This window comes from Oncorhynchus kisutch, linkage group LG12, assembly GCF_002021735.2.
Source record: "Oncorhynchus kisutch isolate 150728-3 linkage group LG12, Okis_V2, whole genome shotgun sequence".
NCBI lineage: Eukaryota > Metazoa > Chordata > Actinopteri > Salmoniformes > Salmonidae > Oncorhynchus > Oncorhynchus kisutch.
In genome coordinates, this window is record NC_034185.2 from 23,783,149 (window position 1) to 23,807,089 (window position 23,941).

The following is a 23,941-nucleotide window of genomic DNA, read 5'->3' on the forward strand; positions in this document are numbered from 1 at the left end:
GGGAACAAAGGCTGACATTTTGTAAGAGCTTGTGTCATTAGGTTCTTTGCTGGGAAACCTTTTTATTAATTTCGGTCAGGTCAGTCAAAAATAAATGTATATAATATTTAACATGACTGGGGTATATTAACATTTGGGATAACTACAGACAGTTTAGAATAAGAAACTTCTCAAAGCACACTAGAGAAGATGACATTTCTGGCAAGGGATATCATTTGGGGATTTCCAACTGAAATATTTGTTTTCAATAATAGAAATCCCCATTGTGTATTTTAACAGCTAAATTATTATTATGATAATTATTATGATCTAAAATGATGTCCTGTACAGTAATACATATAAATAGCAGCACCTCAAAAACATGAAAAGATTCACATCAGCTAGTGTTGGGAAACAACAAATGCAAAAAAACATATAGGCTAAGCTACATAAATTTGTGAGTTCAGTATGCTGTCAATCTTGTGAAGAGGCGGAGCAATATCGATCAGACGATTGTAGCTTCTTTGTTGGTCATCATGTCAGTGGGCAAGAGATTTGTCAGCTGTTGACTCTTCGGATGGTTTTCTTTGTGTCTGTTGTCAACGGAATATGTACAATAAATCCATATTCCCCAAACAAATCCTCTAACACAATACAGTGCAATTTAGTTTAGTTTGAAGTGATAAATAAAATCATACCTGTTTGGGAACTCAATGTCATCGATGGTCTCAGGAAGTCTTACACCTCTGGTCTCAGGCAACAGCAAGACTAAACCTCCAGCTGTGCACGCTATCGCTCCTGTGGGGTACGACAAAACATATTACCACATTGAGTGTCAGACAGAAATGGACTCCTCAGACAGAAATGGTCTCCAGTGTATAAGCATCTTATAACAGGTTAATTAGTGTTTTAATCATCATGTACCAAATATGATGAGTGGCAGCTCCAGCCAGATGGTAGCCAGTCTGTAGAGCAGGAACGGGGCCACGATGCCTCCGATGTCACACAGAGTAGAGCAGACTGACACACCTAGGTTCCTGAGGGAAGAAACAGTTGTAGTATTTCCATAATTTTTGCCCCTGCTTTGTTATTAGTTCTCAATTTTGAGATGTTCCCCCCTGGTACACTTTACCTGACAAAGGTGGGGTATAATTCAGTGTTCACAAACACCACCATCTCAAATGCCATGGTGATGCCCAACCGGCCAATGCAGGCCACAACTGTTTTGACCCAGAAGTGACCTGCAGGAGAGAGAGACATTATTGTACTGTATGTACTATGCACATTAAATAAGACGGGATACTACCATTTTCTAACAAGTTTTCTTTCAGATATTGCACACTTACTATCTGGGATCATAGCAGTGATGAAGCAGGATACTCCAGCTACAATGTTGGCCGTGGCAAAGGGAAGACGACGTCCAATACGATCGATGGTGAAGAGGATTAGGAAGGCAGCAGGGAACTCTACCAGTCCAGAGATCAGGAAGTCAATGTAGACGTTTCCTCCTGCGATTCCCACACGCATGATAAGACCCTGGTAGACAATAGCACTAGTGAACCTGTGAAGATGATGGTACAACATCCAATTAGGCCAGGAAAAGAGAAAGGGACCCTATCATAAATGTATATGTAACGGGTTGAAGTTATTTGTGGTTCTTGAACACACCCTCTTGTCTCTGCCAATCACAGGTGCACCTCCTTCTAATTAAGGGTGTGGCTTAATGTATAAAAGCTGAGCTTTTCCCTTGTTTCAGGGGATATTCTGAGAATCTCTGTGAATAGTAAATATGTGCCAGAACAGAGGGTAGGCCAATGATTGATATATGTTTCAGTGAGGTTGGCTTCTTAGCGGTCATAGCAATGCTTATCAACTAAACAGCAGAGATGAAACGTAAGTCACAGAGAATAGATGTGATCGGAGCTGCAGAGAAGTACTTGGGGCTACAAGATTTGACTTCAGAAGTGTTACAGGGTGTGTTGAGTGGTAGTGTCCTGTCCTATCTGGCCATTGGCCTGGAGTAAGATCAGAGAAGGTTAAAGTAGTGGAATAAGGTGATTGGTTTGAATGAGTATAGGGTTAGTTGGTAGGATAATTCAAAATATATTTGTATCTTTATTTTATTTCCCCATTTTCTCATTTTGTATCACAAAATGTAATGGATTCATACTATAGTTTAATTGGGGGCGGTAATGCAACATATTGGATGCCAACAGCCATTAAACTCCACCGAAGAAGATGTTTCAGGGATCCACAAAAAATTGTAAAGTCTGGCATTCCGTTGGAAGACAGGTTTAATCGGGAGTAAAGGTTCTATGGCAAGAGTGCCTGTTTCCATTGGTGCCACTCTCCTTCCCCCTTGGCATGTTCTCCAGGCTTGTTGGTATGTATGATGTATTGTATGTTGCCCAGAGTTAAACAGAACATTCTGAAGCGAAACCTTGATTATTGAATACTGGTGATGATGATTATTGAGATGATGATATACAGTGACTAAATTATTTGTTGGTCAGCAGATTCTGCACAGAGAATGCTAGGCACTGAAGATATCCCAGTCTAAGCTTTATGTTGGTCCTATTGTGAATAACATATAATGTTGCATTCTATCTGGCCTGTTTATTCAAATGCTCCACCCCTGCTGTTAAAGAACCTGTATGTTTAGTTTAGTCCCGAGGACCTCACGTATAAAAAAGGTGGAGTAGTATCAGCTACAGGAAAGAGTATTTACAGTGCCTTGCGAAAGTATTTGGCCCCTTTGAACTTTGCGACCTTTTGCCACATTTCAGGCTTCAAACATAAAGATATAAAACTGTATTTTTTTGTGAAGAATCAACAACAAGTGGGACACAATCATGAAGTGGAATGACATTTATTGGATATTTCAAACTTTTTTAACAAATCAAAAACTGAAAAATTGGGCGTGCAAAATTATTCAGCCCCCTTAAGTTAATACTTTGTAGCGCCACCTTTTGCTGCGATTACAGCTGTAAGTCTCTTGGGGTATGTCTCTATCAGTTTTGCACATCGAGAGACCGACATTTTTTCCCATTACACCTTGCAAAACAGCTCGAACTCAGTGAGGTTGGATGGAGAGCATTTGTGAACAGCAGTTTTCAGTTCTTTCCACAGATTCTCGATTGGATTCAGGTCTGGACTTTGACTTGGCCATTCTAACACCTGGATGTGTTTATTTTTGAACCATTCCATTGTAGATTTTGCTTTATGTTTTGGATCATTGTCTTGTTGGAAGACAAATCTCCGTCCCAGTCTCAGGTCTTTTGCAGACTCCATCAGGTTTTCTTCCAGAATGGTCCTGTATTTGGCTCCATCCATCTTCCCATCAATTTTAACCATCTTCCCTGTCCCTGCTGAAGAAAAGCAGGCCCAAACCATGATGCTGCCACCACCATGTTTGACAGTGGGGATGGTGTGTTCAGGGTGATGAGCTGTGTTGCTTTTACGCCAAACATAACGTTTTGCATTGTTGCCAAAAAGTTCAATTTTGGTTTCATCTGACCAGAGCACCTTCTTCCACATGTTTGGTGTGTCTCCCAGGTGGCTTGTGGCAAACTTTAAATGACACTTTTTATGGATATCTTTAAGAAATGGCTTTCTTCTTGCCACTCTTCCATAAAGGCCAGATTTGTGCAATATATGACTGATTGTTGTCCTATGGACAGAGTCTCCCACCTCAGCTGTAGATCTCTGCAGTTCATCCAGAGTGATCATGGGCCTCTTGGCTGCATCTCTGATCAGTCTTCTCCTTGTATGAGCTGAAAGTTTAGAGGGACGGCCAGGTCTTGGTAGATTTGAAGTGGTCTGATACTCCTTCCATTTCAATATTATCGCTTGCACAGTGCTCCTTGGGATGTTTAAAGCTTGGGAAATATTTTTGTATCCAAATCCAGCTTTAAACTTCTTCACAACAGTATCTCGGACCAGCCTGGTGTGTTCCTTGTTCTTCATGATGCTCTCTGCGCTTTTAACGGACCTCTGAGACTATCACAGTGCAGGTGCATTTATACGGAGACTTGATTACACACAGGTGGATTGTATTTATCATCATTAGTCATTTAGGTCAACATTGGATCATTCAGAGATCCTCACTGAACTTCTGGAGAGAGTTTGCTGCACTGAAAGTAAAGGGGCTGAATAATTTTGCACGCCCAATTTCAGTTTTTGATTTGTTAAAAAAGTTTGAAATATCCAATAAATGTCGTTCCACTTCATGATTGTGTCCCACTTGTTGTTGATTCTTCACAAAAAAATACAGTTTTATATCTTTATGTTTGAAGCCTGAAATGTGGCAAAAGGTCGCAAAGTTCAAGGGGGCCGAATACTTTCGCAAGGCACTGTATGGTATAATCTCCCATGTTACATATAGCTTTTGTGCTGTTGTAATTTTAGCTTAAAACATTGGTCAATAGTCTAGCTATTGTTTGCAGCATGGGTTTTACCAGTTGAACATGAGGATGAAGGTGTGTTTTCTCATGTTTGGAGTTCTGACCAGATCCAGGAACGAGGCAGTTGAGGTCTGTGCATTGTCGTCTCTCAGCGTCTGTAAGACAGGTTAGGCTATGGAAGCTATCATCAAATCTAGTTTAGTAGTGCCTTTTTAATGATGTATGTCCTGAAACATTTCTTACCTCAATGTTCTTGTAGAGGGTTTTCTTGTTTTCCTTCGCTATTGCCTCAATGATCTCCTTAGCTTTGGTTGAGTTGTTCTGAGAAAGAAGCCATCTTGGAGACTCTGGGATCAACCTGGAAGCCAAAATGTGAGACGCAACATCAGGTTTTTAGAACCCTGCAGACATGCAGTGTAGAAGGGCATTGGACACGGTGATCCTACAACAGGCCTATACAATATCTGAGGTGATCACGGGTCTTACCAGAAGTAGGTTAGAAATATGAAGTAAGGAACAGCGAAGGTCACCTGCAGCCAGCGCCAGTCAGTGATGAGGTAGGCAATGAGGGTCAAAATGAGAATACCTACACTGAAGAACATCTGTAAAAGCACGCCCACCATCCTCCTGTACTCAACTCCCACTAGCTCGGTGACTGAGGAGACAGGTCAGCAGTGTTAGGGAGTAGTGAACTACATGTAGTTCAACTAGTAATTTAACTACATTTTGCAGTAGCTTGGTGGTTTTTTGAAATCTAGGTAGTGTTTTTAGTAGTTAGCCACACCATTACATGGCAAAAGTAACTGCTGGAACTACACTACATTTTGTGCAAAAATAAAATATTGGTAGGCAAAAAGGACATTTTTAGGCATTAGACCTGCCTAATTCCCACTTGAAACAGTTGTTGTGTTAAATACACTAAATTACACCTTCTGTAAAAATCTGACTCCAGAGTGATCTGTTCTTGCAATTTGTAGTCTATGACATTTCAAATTTACATATAATATATCACAAAGTAGTTTGGATGTAGTGAACTACTTTTTCAAAGTAACTTTAGTTAAGTGAACTATATGTTTCTTAAAGGTAGCTATTGCGGCTTAACTTCTTCCAGTGTGAAGCAATCAGTAGCTTGGTCAATTACATTTTCAGCCTAGCTTCCCTAACACTGCAGGTAAGACATACTGTACAATAAAGCATGTAACCTTAAGTAAAGCAAGAGTTATTACTGAAACATAATTTGACCATCCTCCTCAGTTGAAAGTTGCATAGGAAATAAACTAACTTCCTATTTGCTAAACCATAGACTAATTTGCTGCAAATGATCATGTAGTTAATATATCAACTTTTGTGGGACAAGGGATGTTTTTTCATACTAAGCACATATACAGACATCCAGCCTCCTTTAACAGCAAAGCCAAAGATTGTGCGAAATACAAGCATGGATATATAGTTTGGAGCCACTGCTACAAGTATTCCAGCAACCCCATTCAAGAGGTTGGACATCAAGAAGCTCATTTTTCTGCCGAACCTTCAAACAAGAAGAAAGAAAGAGAATGTAAAAACAGCATTTAATATTGAAAAGAGAATCTTTCATCTGTGTTTGCTGAGTAAACTTACCTGTCAGCCAGGTATCCAAAAGTTATGCTTCCAACAAGGAAGCCCACATTCAGTGTAGCCTGGTACATGTCCACCACCCAGGCATCATTACATACCAAGTCAAACTGAAATTAAGAAATACCTCATAATTCACTGCCATATTATAGGGATACTTTGGGATTTTGGCAATGAGGACCTTGATCTACTTCCCCAGAGTCAGATAAACTTGTGAATACTATTTTTATGTCTCTGTATCCAGTAAGAATGAAGTTAGAGGTAGTTTTGCGAGCAAATTAGCCCAATGACTGAGAGTATATGGGTATCTGCTAGCGTGCTAGCAGTTACCCGCTAGTAGATACCCATAGACTTCCAGGTATTGCGCTAAAGCTAGTTAGCAATTGTGCTAGTGCTTGTTATCAACTTCCTTCAAACTGCACGCAGAGACATTAAAAAATGATATGCACAAGTTAATCTGACTCTGGGGAAGTAAATAAAGGGACTCTTTGACAAAATCTCAAAGTATCCCTTTAATGTCTTAAAACGTGAACTTGTTTAGTGTTACATAACAATACAAGTTATTGTCTAATAAAAAAAGAGAACGTTCTCACCTCGGTCACAAAGGACTGCCTGCCTTCGTAGTCATACTCCCAGCCTTCCTTGCAGGAGGTCATGGGAGCTTTGCTGCGATGGGCGTCGGTGAGGTCAGACTCTGGGTTGTCACAGGTCAGACCTGTATTGTTCCAGTCCAGGTCATACTGCTCACACTGACTGTGGACCAGCACTCCTGAGGTGTTGACCAGAGGGATGGTGATCTTTCTGGCATCCATCAGGTTCCAGCCACAGCTCTGCCGGATCTGACTCACCACTGAGTCCCGGCACCAATGCTCTGGGGTGAACCCCTGGAACACAATGCCCACATAGACCCCAGAAAAAGGCAACGACACCATACATAGCAGAGCGAAAATGCGCTTTTGGCAACGACCAAAATTCCCTGCCTCCTCTAGGATTTCATCGAAAGTGGTCATGGTTGCAGAGTTGGGTGTCAGAAGCAGAGATACTATATGTGAGACTGCAGTGGGATTTGTGCAGGGGTTTTAAAAGCAAAGAGCAGATCAAAAGTCCAATAGTAAGGTTGACCCTTGACCTACAGTGTTGACTCGCCAACAGAGGCAGCATGTTACTTTTTAATAGCGCTGGCTGTACAGAGTGCAATTCCACTGTGTATTATGCATATTATGCAAATTAGACCATGTGGATTTTTTTTGTTGCTATACTCCTGGAAGATAATTACATAATTGTATACTCCTGCATGATACTCACATAATTATAATTGTAGTTTAATGTCACATTTATTACAAGTTTGTGTGCTTGCGGGAGTAGGGTTGTATAACCATAGACATGTTCTCTCACATATTTTCTGCTCGCACGGCATATTGTCAATTCACAGAAACAACACAATCCATCCACTTGTCAACAATGGTAGGTAAGTAACTGTCAAACACTTATAATAACGAAGCTAGAGCAACAGCAAACTATTTCAGTCAATTAATTCAAACACATAATAAAAAAATAAACATGACACAAAGCACATCATCTGGGAGGGAGATCTTACTGTAAACGATGCACACATGGTAGAGGAGAAAGAATTCAAAATATCTTCACAATCACTTCAGATTTCACTTTATTCCCCAATTAAACATACACATACCCAGAATTTGACTTAGTGAATAAGTGCTGCCAGCAACAGACAATGTACAAACAGAATACAGACACACAGTCAACATAGTCAACATACAGGATATTCAATATAAATACAGTGAACATCAAACATTAAACTTTGCAAACACCAATACAAACAATCCTTATTGTATTAGAGACAACAAATTAAACAGACAGGTAATGTTAACATAAAATAACATGAAATAATAAATACTGCTTTTCACCACTGTTACGGATCCCTTGGTTTAAAAACCCTGTCAGTTGTTTGCTCTAGAGCTCAATCTCTCTGTAAATGCCATGTCTGTAGGTCTCTGTGTTTCACTATCTTGTTGTGTATTAACCTCTCTTTTGTTTGAGCACCTCCATAGCACTTTGTCATCACCTGTGAGTATTGTTTTGGTTAGGGTGTTTGTTTGTTTGCTGGTGGGAAAAGGGGAAACCAAGACATGTCGCCCATGGGCATACACTACCCGTAGGTAGACTTTGTTAAATACACTACACCACCCACTGTATTTTTGGTTAGTTAGTTAGCTGTTGTTAAAGTAGGCTAGTCTAGCTTAGGGGTGTTTTTGAATACTTATTGTTTCTTTCTTTGGGTCCAGCTTAGCCCCTTTTCCTGCTCCCCCCCATTACCGTGTGTTTATTAATAAACCCTGAGTTTGACGGTAGATTTCAGTAGTCGTGGTTATTTCGTTCTCACTTTTACTTTGTCACAATTATAATTTGCATGAGTTATGTTACGGGTCTCATTACCATCCCCCCCCTAGACTGTCGGGCCAAAAGGGATTCGTAACAACCACCCTCTCATACTTTTATCACACAACCTCTAAGAGGTCCAGGACAGAATCAGACAGTCTCAGGTTCTTTGTTGGTCGTCACGTCGATGATGGTGAGCAAGAGACTTATCTGTTTCCTCTTCAGCTACAGTACATACTCCTCAGAGCCTGTTCTTTGCATCTGAGATGGCAAGGGGGGCAAGATGGCACCGGCAGAGATGGTCGCCTCACTTCGAGTCCTTAGGAAACTATACAGTATTTTTTTTTTTATGCATTATTTCTTACATTGTAAGCCCAGAGCCAAGTGTTATGACATACAGTCGAGAAGAACCATTGGATATAAGAGCAACGTCAACTTAACAACATTACAACGAGGAATACGACTTTCCCGAAGCGGATCATTTGTTCGGTCCAAAAACCCAGGACAATGGATTGGATCCCAGTAGGCAACCCAAAACAGTGTCACCGCAGAAGAGGTAGACTGAGTGGCCTCCTAGTCAGGCTTCAATGGCGTGCACGCTGCCCACCGCTTCCAAGTATACTACTCTCCAATGTCCAGTCTCTAGACAACAAGGTGGACGGAATTAGGGCAAGGGTGCAGGCCAGGCAGTAGGCTGTTAGCCAGCCTGCCAGCATAGTGGAGTCTGCCACTAGCACAGTCAGTGTAATCAGCTCAGCTATCCCCATTGAGACCGTGTCTGTGCCTCGACCTAGGTTGGGCAAAACTAAACATGGCGGTGTTCGCCTTAGCAATCTCACTAGGATAAAGACCTCCTCCAATCCTGTCATTATTGAAAGAGATCATGATACCTCACATCTCAAAACGGGCTACTTAATGTTAGATCCCTTTCTTCAAAGGCAATTATAGTCAATGAACTAATCACTGATCATAATCTTGATGTGATTGGCCTGACTGAAACATGGCTTAAGCCTGTTGAATTTACTGTGTTAAATGATGCCTCACCTCCTGGCTACACTACTGACCATATCCCCTGTGCATCCCACAAAAGCGGAGGTGTTGCTAACATTTACGATAGCGAATTTCAATTTACAAAAAAATAAATGCAGTTTTCGTCTTTTGAGCTTCTAGTCATGAAATCTATGCAGCCTACTCAATCACTTTTTATAGCTACTGTTTACAGGCCTCCTGGGCCATATACAGCGTTCCTCATTGAGTTCCCTGAATTCCTATCGGACCTTGTAGTCATAGCAGATAATATGCTAATCTTTGGTGACTTTAATATTCACATGGAAAAGTCCACAGACCCACTCCAAAAGGCTTTCGGAGCCATCATCGACTCAGTGGGTTTTGTCCAACATGTCTCTGGACCTACTCACTGTCACAGTCATACTCTGGACCTAGTTTTGTCCCATGGAATAAATGTTGTAGATCTTAATGTTTTTCCTCATAATCCTGGACTATCGGACCACCATTTTATTACTTTTGCAATTGCAACAAATAATCTGCTCAGACCCCAACCAAGGAACATCAAAACACACAGATTCCTTGATGTCCTTCCAGACTCCCTCTGTCTACCCAAGGACGCACAGGACAAAAATCTGTTAACCACCTAACCGAGGAACTCAATTTAACCTTGTGCAATACCCTAGATGCAGTTGCACCCCTAAAAACTAAAAACATTTCTCATAAGAAACTGGCTCCCTGGTATACAGAAAATACCTGAGCTCTGAAGCAAGCTTCCAGAAAATTGGAACAGAAATGGCGCCACACCAAACTGGAAGTCTTCCGACTAGCTTGGAAAGACAGTACCGTGCAGTATCGAAGAGCTCTTACTGCTGCTCGATCATCCTATTTTTCCAACTTAATTAAGGAAAATAAGAACAATCCGAAATTCCTTTTTGATACTGTCGCAAAGCTAATTAAAAAGCAGCATTCCCCAAGAGAGGATGGCTTTCACTTCAGCAGTAATAAATTCATGAACTTTGAGGAAAATATTATGATTATTAGAAAGCAAATTACGGACTCATCTTTAAATCTGCATATTCCTTCAAAGCTCAGTTGTCCTGAGTCTGCACAATTCTGCCAGGACCTAGGATCAAGAGCGACACTCAAGTGTTTTATTACTATATCTCTTGACACACTGATGAAAATAATCATGGCCTCTCAACCTTCAAGCTGCATACTGGACCCTGTTCCAACTCAACTACTGAAAGAGCTGCTTCCTGTGCTTGGCCCTCCTATGTTGAACATAATAAATGGCTCTCTATCCACTGGATGTGTACCAAACTCACTAACAGTGGCAGTAATAAAGCCTCTCTTGAAAAAGCCAAACCTTGACCCAGAAAATATAAAAAACTATCGAATCTTCCATTCCTCTCAAAATGTTTATAAAAGGCTGTTGCGCAGCAACTCACTACCTTCCTGAAGACAAACAATGTATACGAAATGCTTCAGTCTGGTTTTAGACCCCATCATAGCACTGAGACTGCACTTGTGAAGTTGGTAAATGACCTTTTAATGGCATCATCTGTTCTTGTGCTCCTAGACCTTAGTGCTGCTTTTGATACCATCGATCCCCACATTCTTTTGGAAAGATTGGAAACCCAAATTGGTCTACACGGACAAGTTCTGGCCTGGTTTAGATCTTATCTGTCAGAAAGATATCAGTTTGTCTCTGTGAATGGTTTGTCCTCTGACAAATCAACTGTACATTTCGGTGTTCCTCAAGGTTCCGTTTTAGGACCACTATTGTTTTCACTATATATTTTACCTCTTGGGGATGTCATTCGAAAAAACATAATGTTAACTTTCACTGCTATGCGGATGACACACAGCTGTACATTTCAATGAAACATGGTGAAGCCCCAAAATTGCCCTCGCTAGAAGCATGTGTTTCAGACATAAGGAAGTGGATGGCTGCAAATGTTCTACTTTTAAACTCCAGACAAAACAGAGATGCTTGTTCTAGGTCCCAAGAAACAAAGAGATCTTCTGTTGAATCTGACAATTAATTTTAATGGTTGTACAGTCGTCTCAAATAAAACTGTGAAGGACCTCGGCGTTACTCTGGACTCTGATCTCTCTTTTGAAGAATATATCAAGACTGTTTCAAGGACAGCTATTTTCCATCTACGTAACATTGCAAAAATCTGAAACTTTCTGTCCAAAAATAATGCAGAAAAATTCATTCATGCTTTTGTCACTTCTAGGTTAGACTACTGCAATGCTCTACTTTCTGGCTACCCAGATAAAGCACTAAATAAACTTCAGTTATTGCTAAATAAGGCTGCTAGAATCCTGACTAGAACCAACATTTTTTTTATCATATTACTCTAGTGCTAGCCTCCCTACGCTGGCTTCCTGTCAAGGCAAGGGCTGATTTCAAGGTTTTACTGCTAACCGACAAAGCATTACATGGGCTTGCTCCTACCTATCTCTCTGATTTGGTCCTGCCGTACATACCTACAAGTACGCAACGGTCACAAGACGCAGGCCTCCTAATTGTCCCTAAAATGTCTAAGCAAACAGCTGGAGGCAGGGCTTTCTCCTATAGAGCTCAATTTTTATGGAATGATCTGCCTACCCATGTGAGAGATGCAAACTCGGTCTCAACCTTTCAGTCTTTACTGAAGACTCATCCCTTCAGTGGGTCATATGATTGAGTGAAGTCTGGCCCAGGAGTGTGAAGGTGAACGGAAAGGCTCTGGAGCAACGAACCGCCCTTGCTGTCTCTGCCTGGCCGGTTCCCCTCTTTCCATTGGGATTCTCTGCCTCTAACCCTATTACAGGGAATAAGTCACTGGCTTACTAGGGATCTTTCATGCCGTCCCTAGGAGGGGTGCGTCACTTGAGTGGGTTGAGTCACTGGTGTGATCTTCCTGTCTGGGTTGGCGCCCCCCCTTGGGTTGTGCCGTGGAGGAGATCTTTGTGGGCTATACTCAGCCTTGTCTCAGGATGGTAAATTGGTGGTTGAAGATATCCCTCTAGTGGTGTGGGGGCTGTGCTTTGGCAAAGTGGGTGGGGTTATATCCTTCCTGTTTGGCCCTGTCCGGGGGTATCATCGGATGGGGCCACAGTGTCTCCTGACCCCTCCTGTCTCAGCCTCCAGTATTTATGCTGCAGTAGTTTGTGTCGGGGGGGCTAGGGTCAGTTTGTTATATCTGGAGTACCTCTCCTGTCCTATCCGGGGTCCTGTGTGAATTTAAGTATGCTCTCTCTAATTCTCTCTTTCTTTCTCTCTCTCGGAGCACCTGAGCCCTAGGACCATGCCTCAGGACTACCTGGCATGATGACTCCTTGCTGTCCCCAGTCCACCTCGCTGTGCTGCTGCTCCAGTTTCAACTGTTCTGCCTGTGATTATTATTATTTGACCATGCTGGTCATTTATGAAGATTTGAACATCTTGGCCATGTTCTGTTATAATCTCCACTCGGCACAGCCAGAAGAGGACTGGCCACCCCACATAGCTTGGTTCCTCTCTAGGTTTCTTCCTAGGTTTTGGCCTTTCTAGGGAGTTTTTCCTAGCCACCATGCTACTACACCTGCATTGCTTGCTGTTTGGGGTTTTAGGCTGGGTTTCTGTACAGCACTGAGATATCAGCTGATGTACGAAGGGCTCTATAAATACATTTGATTTGCCTTTCTGAGAGACATCAGACATTCTCTGTTTCAGGGAAACATAGCTCTCGGTACAGCCACCGGGTTCCTTCATGCATCGCACCGACATCGCACCGACAGAAATAAACATTACTCTGGGAAGAAGAAGGGTGGGAGTGTATGCTTCATGATTAACCACTCATGGTGTAACCATAACAACCTACAGGAACTCAAGCCCTTCTGTTCACCTGACCTAGAATTCCTTACAATCAAATACCGACCATATTATCTCCCAAGAGAATTCTCGTCAGTTCTCGTCACAGCTGTGTATATACCCCCTCAAGCAGATACTGCAACAACCCTCAAGGAACTTCACTGGACTCTATGTAAACTGGAAACCATATATCCTGAGGCTGCATTTATTGTAGCTGGGGATTTTACAAAGTAAATTTGAGAACAAGGCTACCTAAATTCTATCAGCATATTGATTGCAGCACTCGCGCAGGCAATACACTGGACCACTGCTACTCTAACTTCCGTGATGCATACAAGGCCCTACTTCCGACCACGTCTCCATCTTGCTCCTACCGTCCTATAGGCAGAAACTCAAAAAGGATGTACCCGTGACTAAAACCATTCAACGCTGGTCTGACCAATCCACGCTTCAAGATTGTTTCGATCACGCAGACTGGGAAAGGTTCCGGGCAGCCTTAGAGAATAACATTGATCTATACGCTGACACGGTGAGTGAGTTTATAAGGAAATGCATTGGAGATGTTGTACCCACTGTGACTATTAAAACCTACCCTAACCAAAAAACAAAACTGAAAGTGCGAACAACCACACTTAACCATGGAAAGATGACTGGGAATATGGCCAAATATAAACCGTGTGGTTATTCCCTCAGCAAGGAAATCAAACAAGTGAAATGTAAATATATTGACAAAGTGGAGTCACAGTTCAACAGCTCAGACACAAGACGTATGTGGCAGGGTCTACATACAATTACGGACTACAAAAATAAATCCAGCCACATCACGGACACCAACGAATTGCTTCCAGACAAACTAAACAAATTCTTTGCCCGCTTTGAGGCTAATACAGTGCCACCAACACAAGGACTGCATGCCCCCCTCTACTTCTCCGTGGCAGATGTGAGTAAGACATTTAAACGTGTTAACCCTCGCAAGGCTGCTGGTCCAGACGGCATCCCTAGCCGCATCCTCAGAGCATGCGCAGACCAGCTGGCTGGTGTGTTTACAGACATATTCAATCGCTCCCTATCCCAGTCTGCTGTCCCCATCCCAGTCTGCTGTCCCCACATGCTTCAAGATGGCCACCATTATTCCTGTACCCAAGAAGGCAAAGATAACTGAACTAAATGATTATCGCCCTGTATCACTCACTTCTGTCATCATGACGTGCTTTGAGAGAGTAGTCAAGGATCATATCACCTCCAACTTACCTGCCACCCTAGACCCACTTCAGTTTGCATACCGCCCCAACAGGTCCACAGACGATGTAATCACACTGCACGCTGCCCTATCCCATCTGGACAAGAGGAATACCTATGTAAGTATGCTGTTCATTGACTGCAGCTCAGCATTCAACACCATAATACCATCCAAGCTCATCATTAAGCTGGAGGCCCTGGGTCTCAACCCCGCCCTGTACAATTGGGTTCTGGAATTTCTGATGGGCCGCCCCCAGGTGGTGAAGGCAGGAAACAACATCTCCACTTCGCTGACCCTCAACACTGGGGCCCCACAAGGCTACATGCTCAGTCCCCTCCTGTACTCCCTGTTCACCCATGACTGTGTGGCCATGCACGCCTCCAACTCAATCATCAAGTTTGCAGAAGACACAACAGTAGTGGGCTTGATTACCAACAGCGATGAGACAGCCTACAGGGAGGAGTTGAGGGCACTCGGAGTGTGGTGTCAGGAAAACAACCTCTCACTCAACGTCAACAAAACAAAGGAGATGATAGTGGACTTCAGGAAACAGCAGAGGGAGCACCCCCTTATCCACATCGAAGGGACAATAGTGGAGAAGGTGGAAAGTTTTAAGTTTCTCGGCGAACACATCACAGATAAACTGAAATGGTCCAACCACACAGACAGTGTGGTGAAGAAGGCGCAACAGCACCTCTTCAACCTCAGGAGGCTGAAGAATTTTGGCTTGTCACCTAAAACCTTGACAAACATTTACAGATGCACAATTGAGGGCATCATGTCGGGCTGTATCAACACCTGGTACTGCAACTGCACCGCCCTCAACCGCAAGGCTCTCCAGAGGGTGGTGCAGTCTGCACAACAGAACACCAGAGGTAAACTATCTGCCCTCCAGGACACCTACAGCACCCGATGTCACAGCGGGGCCTGTTCACCCCGCTACCATCCAGATGGCGAGGTCAGTACAGGTGCATCAAACCTGGGACAGAGAGACTGAAAAACAGCTTCTATCTCAAGGCCATCAGACTGTTAAACAGCAATCACTAACTCAGAGGCTGTTGCCGACATAGACTCAAAAGTCACTTTAAACAATGCCACTTGAGTAATGTAAGATATGTAAACATTATTAATCTCATATGTATATACTCTATCTTATACCATCTACTGCATCTTGCCTATGTCGCTCGGCCATCGCTCATCCATATATTTATATGTACATATTCTTATTACATCCCTTTAGATTTGTGTGTATTAGGTAGTTGTTGGGGAATTGTTAGATTACTTCGATATTAGATGTTACTGCACTGTTGGAACTAGAAGCACAAGCATTGCTACACTCGCATTAACATCTGCTAACCATGTGTATGTGACCAATACAATTCTATTTGATTTGATTTGAGGAACACACACACACAATTAATAGATTTTCACCTCAGACATTATCAATACAATAACCTTTTTGTTTGAAAGCATGATATTTCAGCGCATTCGCTTATAAAAAGAATAGAAATATATATAAGAGCCTCCCGAGTGGCGAGGTGGTTTAAGGCACTGCATCACAGTTGCTAGCTGTGCCACTAGAGATCCTGGTTCAAGTCCAGACTCGCGACCGGGAGACCCATGGGGGCACAATTGTCCCAGCGTCGTCTGGGTTAGGGGAGGATTTGGCCGGCAGGGATGTCCTTGTCCCATCGCGCTCTAGCGACTCCTATGGTGGGCTGTGCACATGGATAACAGTTGTACGGTGTTTGACATTCGTGTGGCTGGCTTCCGGGTTAAGCGGGCATTGTGTCAAGAAGCAGTGTGGCTTGGTTGGGTCGTATTTCGGAGGACGCATGGCTCTCGACCTTCGGGAGTTGCAGCGATGAGACAAGACTGTAACTACCAATTGGATACCACAAAATAGGGGAGAAAATGGGGTACAATTAAAAGAAAAAAAAGAAATTGATGTATAGAAATCTCACTTTTCTGGAAACTCAATGGTGTCAGGAAGTTGTAAACCTTTGGTCTCAGGCAACAGAAAGACCAAAGCGCCAGCCACAAACACAAGGGCCCTTTGTCACAAAGACTTATCCCCATTAGCATATAAGTGCCCGCCTGTCTCTAGAAAATATTCCCTGAGTAGCTATGCTTGAGGCTTTATCAGCCAAAAGTATTAGTTTCAAGCTAATCTCTTGTGGATAGACTATCAATGTCTTTGGAAATTGGTAGCATCTTAATCAAGCATCTGACCAAATTATGCTAGATTTTAGTGGGTTAAACTGGGAGTAGTTTCAAACTCAAGATATTCAGATACTGGTACAGTAAGATTCCATCTTCATACAGCATTGATGTGTTACAAGTTAATAATGCTTGTGTATAATCATGTTCTAACATTGCAATTAGGTACCGAATATGATGAGTGGCAGCTCCAGCCAGATGACAGCCGGCCTGTAGAGAATGAATGTGGCCACGATGCATCCGATGTCACACAGAGTGGAGCACGGTGACATATCCATGTTCCGTAGGAGAGAAACAATACTATCACTGTCTGGAATTTTAGCTTTAAACTGAACTTGTTATGCCAATTGTCAATGTTGTGTGATGCAACCATGTGGTGCTATTTATTTCTATATTGTTGTTTTCTGTGCCCCCCCCCTGGTCAAACTGAAATTCACAAATACCTTATCATTCACTGACATTTTAATCGGTTCTTTGTTCTGACATTCAATTAAAATTGAACCTATATTTCATTTATTTCATAGATTTCTCACCTCAGTCACAAAGGACTGCCTGACCTCGTAGTCATACTCCCAGCCTTCCTTGCAGGAGGTCATGGGAGCTTTGCTCCGGTGGGCGTCGGTGAGGTCAGACTCTGTATTGTTCCAGTCCAGGTCATACTGCTCACACTGACTGTAGACCAGCACTCCTGAGGTGTTGACCAGAGGGACGGTGATCTTTCTGGCATCCATCAGGTTCCAGCCACAGCTCTGCCGGATCTGACTCACCACTGAGTCCCGGCACCAATGCTCTGGGGTGAACCCCTGGAACATAATGCAGAGCAGGAAAATGATTCACTTCTGGGATCGCCTCCTCTAGGTTGTCATCAAAAGTGTACAAGTACATGGTTGCAGTTTTCAGTCACTAAGACATTTGTGACTGCAGAAAGACCTGACCATGGTTTTTCAACGGAAAACAATCAAAGGTCCAACAGAGGTTGACCTTCGACCTATCAGTGACTGACTATGCATTTAGACACGTTCCCTAGAGCAGGCTTCAGACGTCATGGGGATCTTGCAATTGAATGCTACAGAATTCTTTAATAATCTGTTTGGCTTGATAAAAGGTCAAATCCAATAGCACATTCATTGATGGTCCATCACAAACCACAAAATGTTCATTGTTACAGTATACATTAGTGTATACTGTATGAATATTTATCGTGATTTTACCTGATCTTGGTTAGTTCTAGATGCATTGCTCACTCAATTACATGTTATTTAATCATGCCACTATGTCCATTTAATTTCGGTCAATATTTACTGTATTGTAAAAACGCAATACATCTCAACTGTGTTTTTGTCTTTTTAAAAAGTTTTGTGGAAAGTCAACACGGTCAAAAGAATGACTGATCTTACAGAAATGTTGGTCTACCTCATATTTTCCTTTTGAAGCCTCAGTGATTTATGACTAGGGAAACATACAGTACTGAGACTTCAGAGGTTCTGTTCAATAAATGCATCAACCTGTTGACCTTTCAGAGCAACCTTAGTCAAATCTCCTCAAACCTGGAAGTGCTAAATGACGTTACTCTTTAATAGAAACAGTGACGGACAGCTGAGCTCTTTTTTTATTCAAATAATGCAACATTTTTACATCAAAATTTAAACATGAAAACAGACAAAAAGCAATAAAACATGTTTGAGAAAATAACATACAAGAACCAAATCACCTCCAAAAGTACCAACTCATCAGAATGGAGCTCCTTATCCCATGATTTATACCCACAAAGATGAACCAAGCAGACATGCTTTGGTGCTTACAGCAGACCTAGACATTATACAACGAGCAAGGATTTCCTTCAAATTACTACCACGCAGGATTACCTTCCATCGCTCCTGAAGAAAGGAGGCAAGTGCTCTTTCCCCATATCAAAGTACCTGAAGACATCTCATTTTTTCTCAGGGACCAAACTCAAACACTGTCTTGCAATGGTTTGCAGTCTTAGTTTTTTTTTCTTTTCATCTGACTTCTACAGTAATGTCTGTTTTAAATATTAGCCTTTGCGCAGTTATGTCACAATTTCAATTCATGATCTTGGGAGGTGTGGAAACTTAGGAAAATAAATGCAAAATTAGATATTTTATAACCTTGCACAACATTGTGATGTTTTTTTCTGCTGCTTTTCCTAAATGTTTCTCCTATTAATAACATGTGCAGCTACAAACCTTAATAAATACCCTGAAAGGTGAACCTTTATTTTTTGGATAAGGTCACTATGGCTAGCGGCTTGCTAAGTGTGTGAACATTAGCTTCAACACTGGTGATAAACACTGGCATAACAAAGAAACTCTCCAATTTGAAGTCTGAAGAGAGACAACGGTAACAAGAATCCTGTAGCCAGACTGGTTAGTGAGGCAAGTTCCACTTCAAAAGCTTTTTCTAATTACTGTTCTGTACCACTGACATTGATATGAGGCATTGTCCCAACTGCAGATACATGAGTGGAATAAGTGACTGCCTGTGTACATGTGATTTGTGTACTGGTGTTTGTGTACTTGTGTGTGCCAACTGATAAATGCTAAATTAATTTCAAGTAATCCATATTTTCCCAGAAAGGTAATACAAGGGATAGATATGGCTGAGTAAGACCAAAAAGGGTATCTCAAGCTCACAAATACATCGCATCTTAAATGGCACTAGCTACAACTTCTGTTTATGAGGGATAGCACATGCAATTTGGCAAAAAGTGAGTTTCAGCTCGACAGAAAACGTCAATTTTCAAATAAACTTAGGTCATGACTTTGACAAGGCAACATCTAGAAGCAGTTAATTTATAGCATTTAACAGATAGGGCAACTAGCTGTGCCTGTGATACATATGGTACATATGGAGTGCAAGTACAAAACCACATGATGATTTGATATACTGTTGTTGAATAAATACGATATAGGGAACTCAACAAAAAAAAATACAACCTAAGAATCTCATGTACCAATGAGTCATGGTTTGAGCAACACAGTTTCAAGTCCCTGTTTTCCAAATAACTTATTTTCCATTTTCACAACAATCCATTCACACAGAGGCCAATCATGTCCAATCCTGGCAAGGTTGACAGTATAGAGTTTTACAGAGCAAATCAGTCCAAAAAATTAAATAATAAAAAACTTATAAGCAATTCTCAGGAAGATGCAAGTGACAAAACAGAACTCCATTACCGATGTACATAAATTAAATCAGACAGGAAGGCATCGACTTTCTTTCCAACAGGGCCCCCCCCAAAAATCTGCTCTTTAAAACTGTAAACAGCCAACAGACATTCTGCATCATTCCCTTTACAAAATAAACAAAACGCCTCTAAGGGTTTCTGCTTTCTTGCGTTGTCGTCGTTGTGCGGAGACATTCAGAGAAAGCGAGAGAGATATTAGTTCAGGTGGACGGGAGAATGGGGAGTCCCTCACACTCTCAGCAGGTCCTCATCGCTGTCATCCTGGGGCTCTTGTTGTTTCCTGTGGGGGGGTCTGTTGTCACGGTGAGGCTTGGCCCTTCCCCTCCTCCCCCTGTCCTCCAGGAGCCCCACCAGGTCCTCATCACTCTCCTCCTCCAGCAGGGCGCTGCGGAGGGGTCCTGAAGTGCGGGTCCTGGAGCTCGAGGGCCGTAGAGTGGTCCGACCACCATGGACACGCACCCCGGGGACAGATAGGACCTCGTCCTCACTGTCCTCCTGCTCGTCCAGGGAGAAGGAGCGCAGGGCGTCGCCGTTGACGGGCTTGGTGGTGATGTGGCCGTTCTCCTGGCCCTCCTTGCCGAGGCGAGAGGACATGGCTGGGGCCTCCATCTCCTCCATCAGCCACTCCATTTCATCGTCCCCTCCCTCATCATCCATGGTCACCTGCAGGGACAAACAGACAGACAGGGGAGAAGATTCAGCACTGGGAACACCATCATTGACATGGAATCAATTACTTTAAAATATAAGCAGAATTAAAGAGACTATATACTGTAGCTGGTTGGTTTGATCTGTACTGTAGTATAGGGTTTATTGGTGTGGATACCTTGGAGTATTTATACGAAACAGGGTTTCCTCTCCTGCAACATCCAATCACTTTCTGTATAACCAGCTCCCTGGAAATAGAAAATATTTAGGAAAAGATGAAAAGAAATAGGATGCATGTACCATATGACCAAAACACACTGAAGCTGTATTCACAAATTAGTATCTATAGCCCCTATGCGAGATGTCTCTACCTCCTCTCTCGTTTGTGCAGTAGCAGAACCAGCAGACAGATGGTCAGCACAACCAATAGCACACTCAGGACCGCCCCCACAGCCTGGCTCCTCCCAGACAAGGCCCTATGGTCCTCCCCTCCGTCATCATAAGTCTGCTTGGACTCGGAGGTATCCACAGTTCTGTACGGCACACCAGACAAAATGTCACACTTCTACTTTATACAGCATCTTTCATTCAAATTCAAAGTCCAATTCGATGTATGGACTGGTAATAGAATTAACAGGTCTGGGTCGCTTTCAATAGACACAAATGGAAGAATGCGCTTTAAAGCTGAAGTTGAAAAGCCTTTTTATAGGCCAACTTCAGGTAGTACTTCCTGTTTCAAAGCATTGTCTCCTTTTTTGAAACAACTGAACACTATCCTGATGTCTGTGTGTCGAGTTGTTCACTCACACTAGGCCACAGACAGTAGAGGTGTGCCAGATGAAGAGGTACTGGCATCCGTCCGTCTCCAACAGAAACTCTGGGATGCCCTCCCCGGCCGAGGGGTTACATTGGAACAAGATGGCCGACGACACCGTATTGGAATTGTCCCGCATACACACAGATTCCGATGGGACCAGCACGTCCAGGTTACCACCTGAGGAGAAAGAGACAATCACAAGCAGCTTAATGGAGTGAGCTCGTTGAGTCATTGACGTCAATGTAAGTATACTTGATTACCAATTACTGTATCTTGTGAGTGATTTTGACAGCCGTCTCATCTTTAATGAGTACAAGGTGAGGCACTGAGGATGTTCAACACCACAATCCAAACCCACCCATACTCTATTCCCCAAAGGCTCAGACCACTTTGGAGCAAGCCTGTGTCTTGCTTGCGTCTTACCTTTGATGTAGTACTTGGCCTTGCTGGAGGAGCCGATCTTTCTACTGTAGTCTCCGTTGATCTTCACCTGGCAGATGTTGGCCCCGAGACACATGGAGAAGGAGCTGTCGGTGATGCCTGACAGCTGAATGTCATAGATGTACTTGTCCCCATTGGAGCGAATGTCCCCAGAGGCCTGGTGGAGCCTACAGAGTGGACAGACGGACAAAAAACCTTGACTGAGTACATTCATAAAAGGCTTATTTTATCTTCCCTCTACTACATTTCTAAACATTTGTTTTATGTTCCCTGCTGCAACTGTAGAGAGGTTCAATTGCATCAGAGGCCCACTGGTGTTGTAATAGGCATTCAGGCAGTTAAGAGGCCAGAGCAACATTTGACCGTTTATGACATAAGAGGCTTTGACCCGTAGAGATCATATTAAATTACTAGACGGGTTGTCATAAACCCTCAAAGTTCCACAATGAGGCCAAAATGGCAGCCATCTTAGTCAGGGAGATATGCAAAACCAATCTAATTGGAATGAATGGCAGTGGAGGCATAGGTGATGCATTTCCTGCTTTTACTTATGCAGGAAAATAAAAGTAAGGCATGTGATGTATCAGAAATTGTGTAATGGAATTATAAATATACACTGCTCAAAAAAATAAAGGGAACACTAAAATAACACATCCTAGATCTGAATGAATGAAATATTCTTATTAAATACTTTCTTCTTTACATAGTTGAATGTGCTGACAACAAAATCACACAAAAATTATCAATGGAAATCAAATTTATCAACCCATGGAGGTCTGGATTTGGAGTCACACTCAAAATTAAAGTGGAAAACCACACTACAGGCTGATCCAACTTTGATGTAATGTCCTTAAAACAAGTCAAAATGAGGCTCAGTAGTGTGTGTGGCCTCCACGTGCCTGTATGACCTCCCTACAACGCCTGGGCATGCTCCTGATGAGGTGGCGGATGGTCTCCTGAGGGATCTCCTCCCAGACCTGGACTAAAGCATCCGCTAACTCCTGGACAGTCTGTGGTGCAACGTGGCGTTGGTGGATGGAGCGAGACATGATGTCCCAGATGTGCTCAATTGGATTCAGGTCTGGGGAACGGGCGGGCCAGTCCATAGCATCAATGCCTTCCTCTTGCAGGAACTGCTGACACACTCCAGCCACATGAGGTCTAGCATTGTATTGCATTAGGAGGAACCCAGGGCCAACTGCACCAGCATATGGTCTCACAAGGGGTCTGAGGATCTCATCTCGGTACCTAATGGCAGTCAGGCCACCTCTGGCGAGCACATGGAGGGCTGTGCGGCCCCCCCAAAGAAATGGCATCCCACACCATGACTGACCCACCGCCAAACCGGTCATGCTGGAGGATGTTGCAGGCAGCAGAATGTTCTCCACGGTGTCTCCGGACTCTGTCACGTCTGTCACACGTGCTCAGTGTGAACCTGCTTTCATCTGTGAAGAGCACAGGGCGCCAGGTGAATTTGCCAATCTTGGTGTTCTCTGGCAAATGCCAAACGTCCTGCACGGTGTTGGGCTGTAAGCACAACCCCCACCTGTGGACGTCGGGCCCTCATAGAGTTCTGACCATTTGAGCAGACACATGCACATTTGTGGCCTGCTGGAGGTCATTTTGCAGGGCTCTGGCAGTGCTCCTCCTGCTCCTCCTTGCACAAAGGCGGAGGTAGCGGTCCTGCTGCTGGGTTGTTGCCCTCCTATGGCCTCCTCCACGTCTCCTGATGTACTGGCCTGTCTCCTGGTAGCGCCTCCATGCTCTGGACACTACGCTGACAGACACAGCAAACCTTCTTGCTACAGCTCGCATTGATGTGCCATGCTGGATGAGCTGCACTACCTGAGCCACTTGTGTGGGTTGTAGACTCCGTCTCATGCTACCACTATAGTGAAAGCACCACCAGCATTCAAAAGTGACCAAAACGTCAGCCAGGAAGCATAGGAACTGAGAAGTGGTCTGTAGTCACCACCTGCAGAACCACTCCTTTATTGGGGGTGCCTTGCTAATTGCCTATAATTTCCACCTGTTGTCTATTCTATTTGCACAACAGCATGTGAAATGTATTGTCAATCAGTGTTGCTTCCTAAGTGGACAGTTTGATTTCACAGAAGTGTGA

General features: G+C 43.1%; 2 protein-coding genes across 3 annotated transcripts in view; both read right to left on the reverse strand.

Moving 5' to 3' along the window:
* Positions 1–18: 18 nt before the first annotated feature.
* On the reverse strand, positions 19–7,087 carry LOC109900735 (solute carrier family 22 member 2-like). Its single transcript, XM_020496522.2, has 11 exons — positions 6,587–7,087; positions 6,000–6,103; positions 5,756–5,910; positions 4,869–5,037; positions 4,626–4,740; positions 4,437–4,537; positions 1,326–1,540; positions 1,112–1,220; positions 904–1,016; positions 678–777; positions 19–572 (listed from the first exon to the last, which is right to left on the reverse strand). The coding sequence occupies exons 1-11, from the start codon at positions 7,001–7,003 to the stop codon at positions 485–487; spliced, it is 1,686 nt and encodes a 561-aa protein (XP_020352111.1). The 5' UTR covers positions 7,004–7,087; the 3' UTR covers positions 19–484.
* Positions 7,088–18,296: 11,209 nt separating this feature from the next.
* LOC109900736 (cation-independent mannose-6-phosphate receptor-like) overlaps positions 18,297–23,941 on the reverse strand; it is a 38,512-nt gene continuing 32,867 nt past the window's right edge. For both annotated transcript variants that reach the window (XM_020496523.2, XM_031837166.1), the window contains 5 exons: positions 21,802–21,986; positions 21,369–21,555; positions 20,933–21,094; positions 20,740–20,809; positions 18,297–20,576 (listed from right to left, as the gene is read on the reverse strand). In XM_020496523.2, coding sequence (XP_020352112.1) covers positions 20,142–20,576; positions 20,740–20,809; positions 20,933–21,094; positions 21,369–21,555; positions 21,802–21,986 — 1,039 coding nt within the window. In that variant the 3' untranslated portion in view covers positions 18,297–20,141. The remainder of the gene's footprint in view (positions 20,577–20,739; positions 20,810–20,932; positions 21,095–21,368; positions 21,556–21,801; positions 21,987–23,941) is intronic.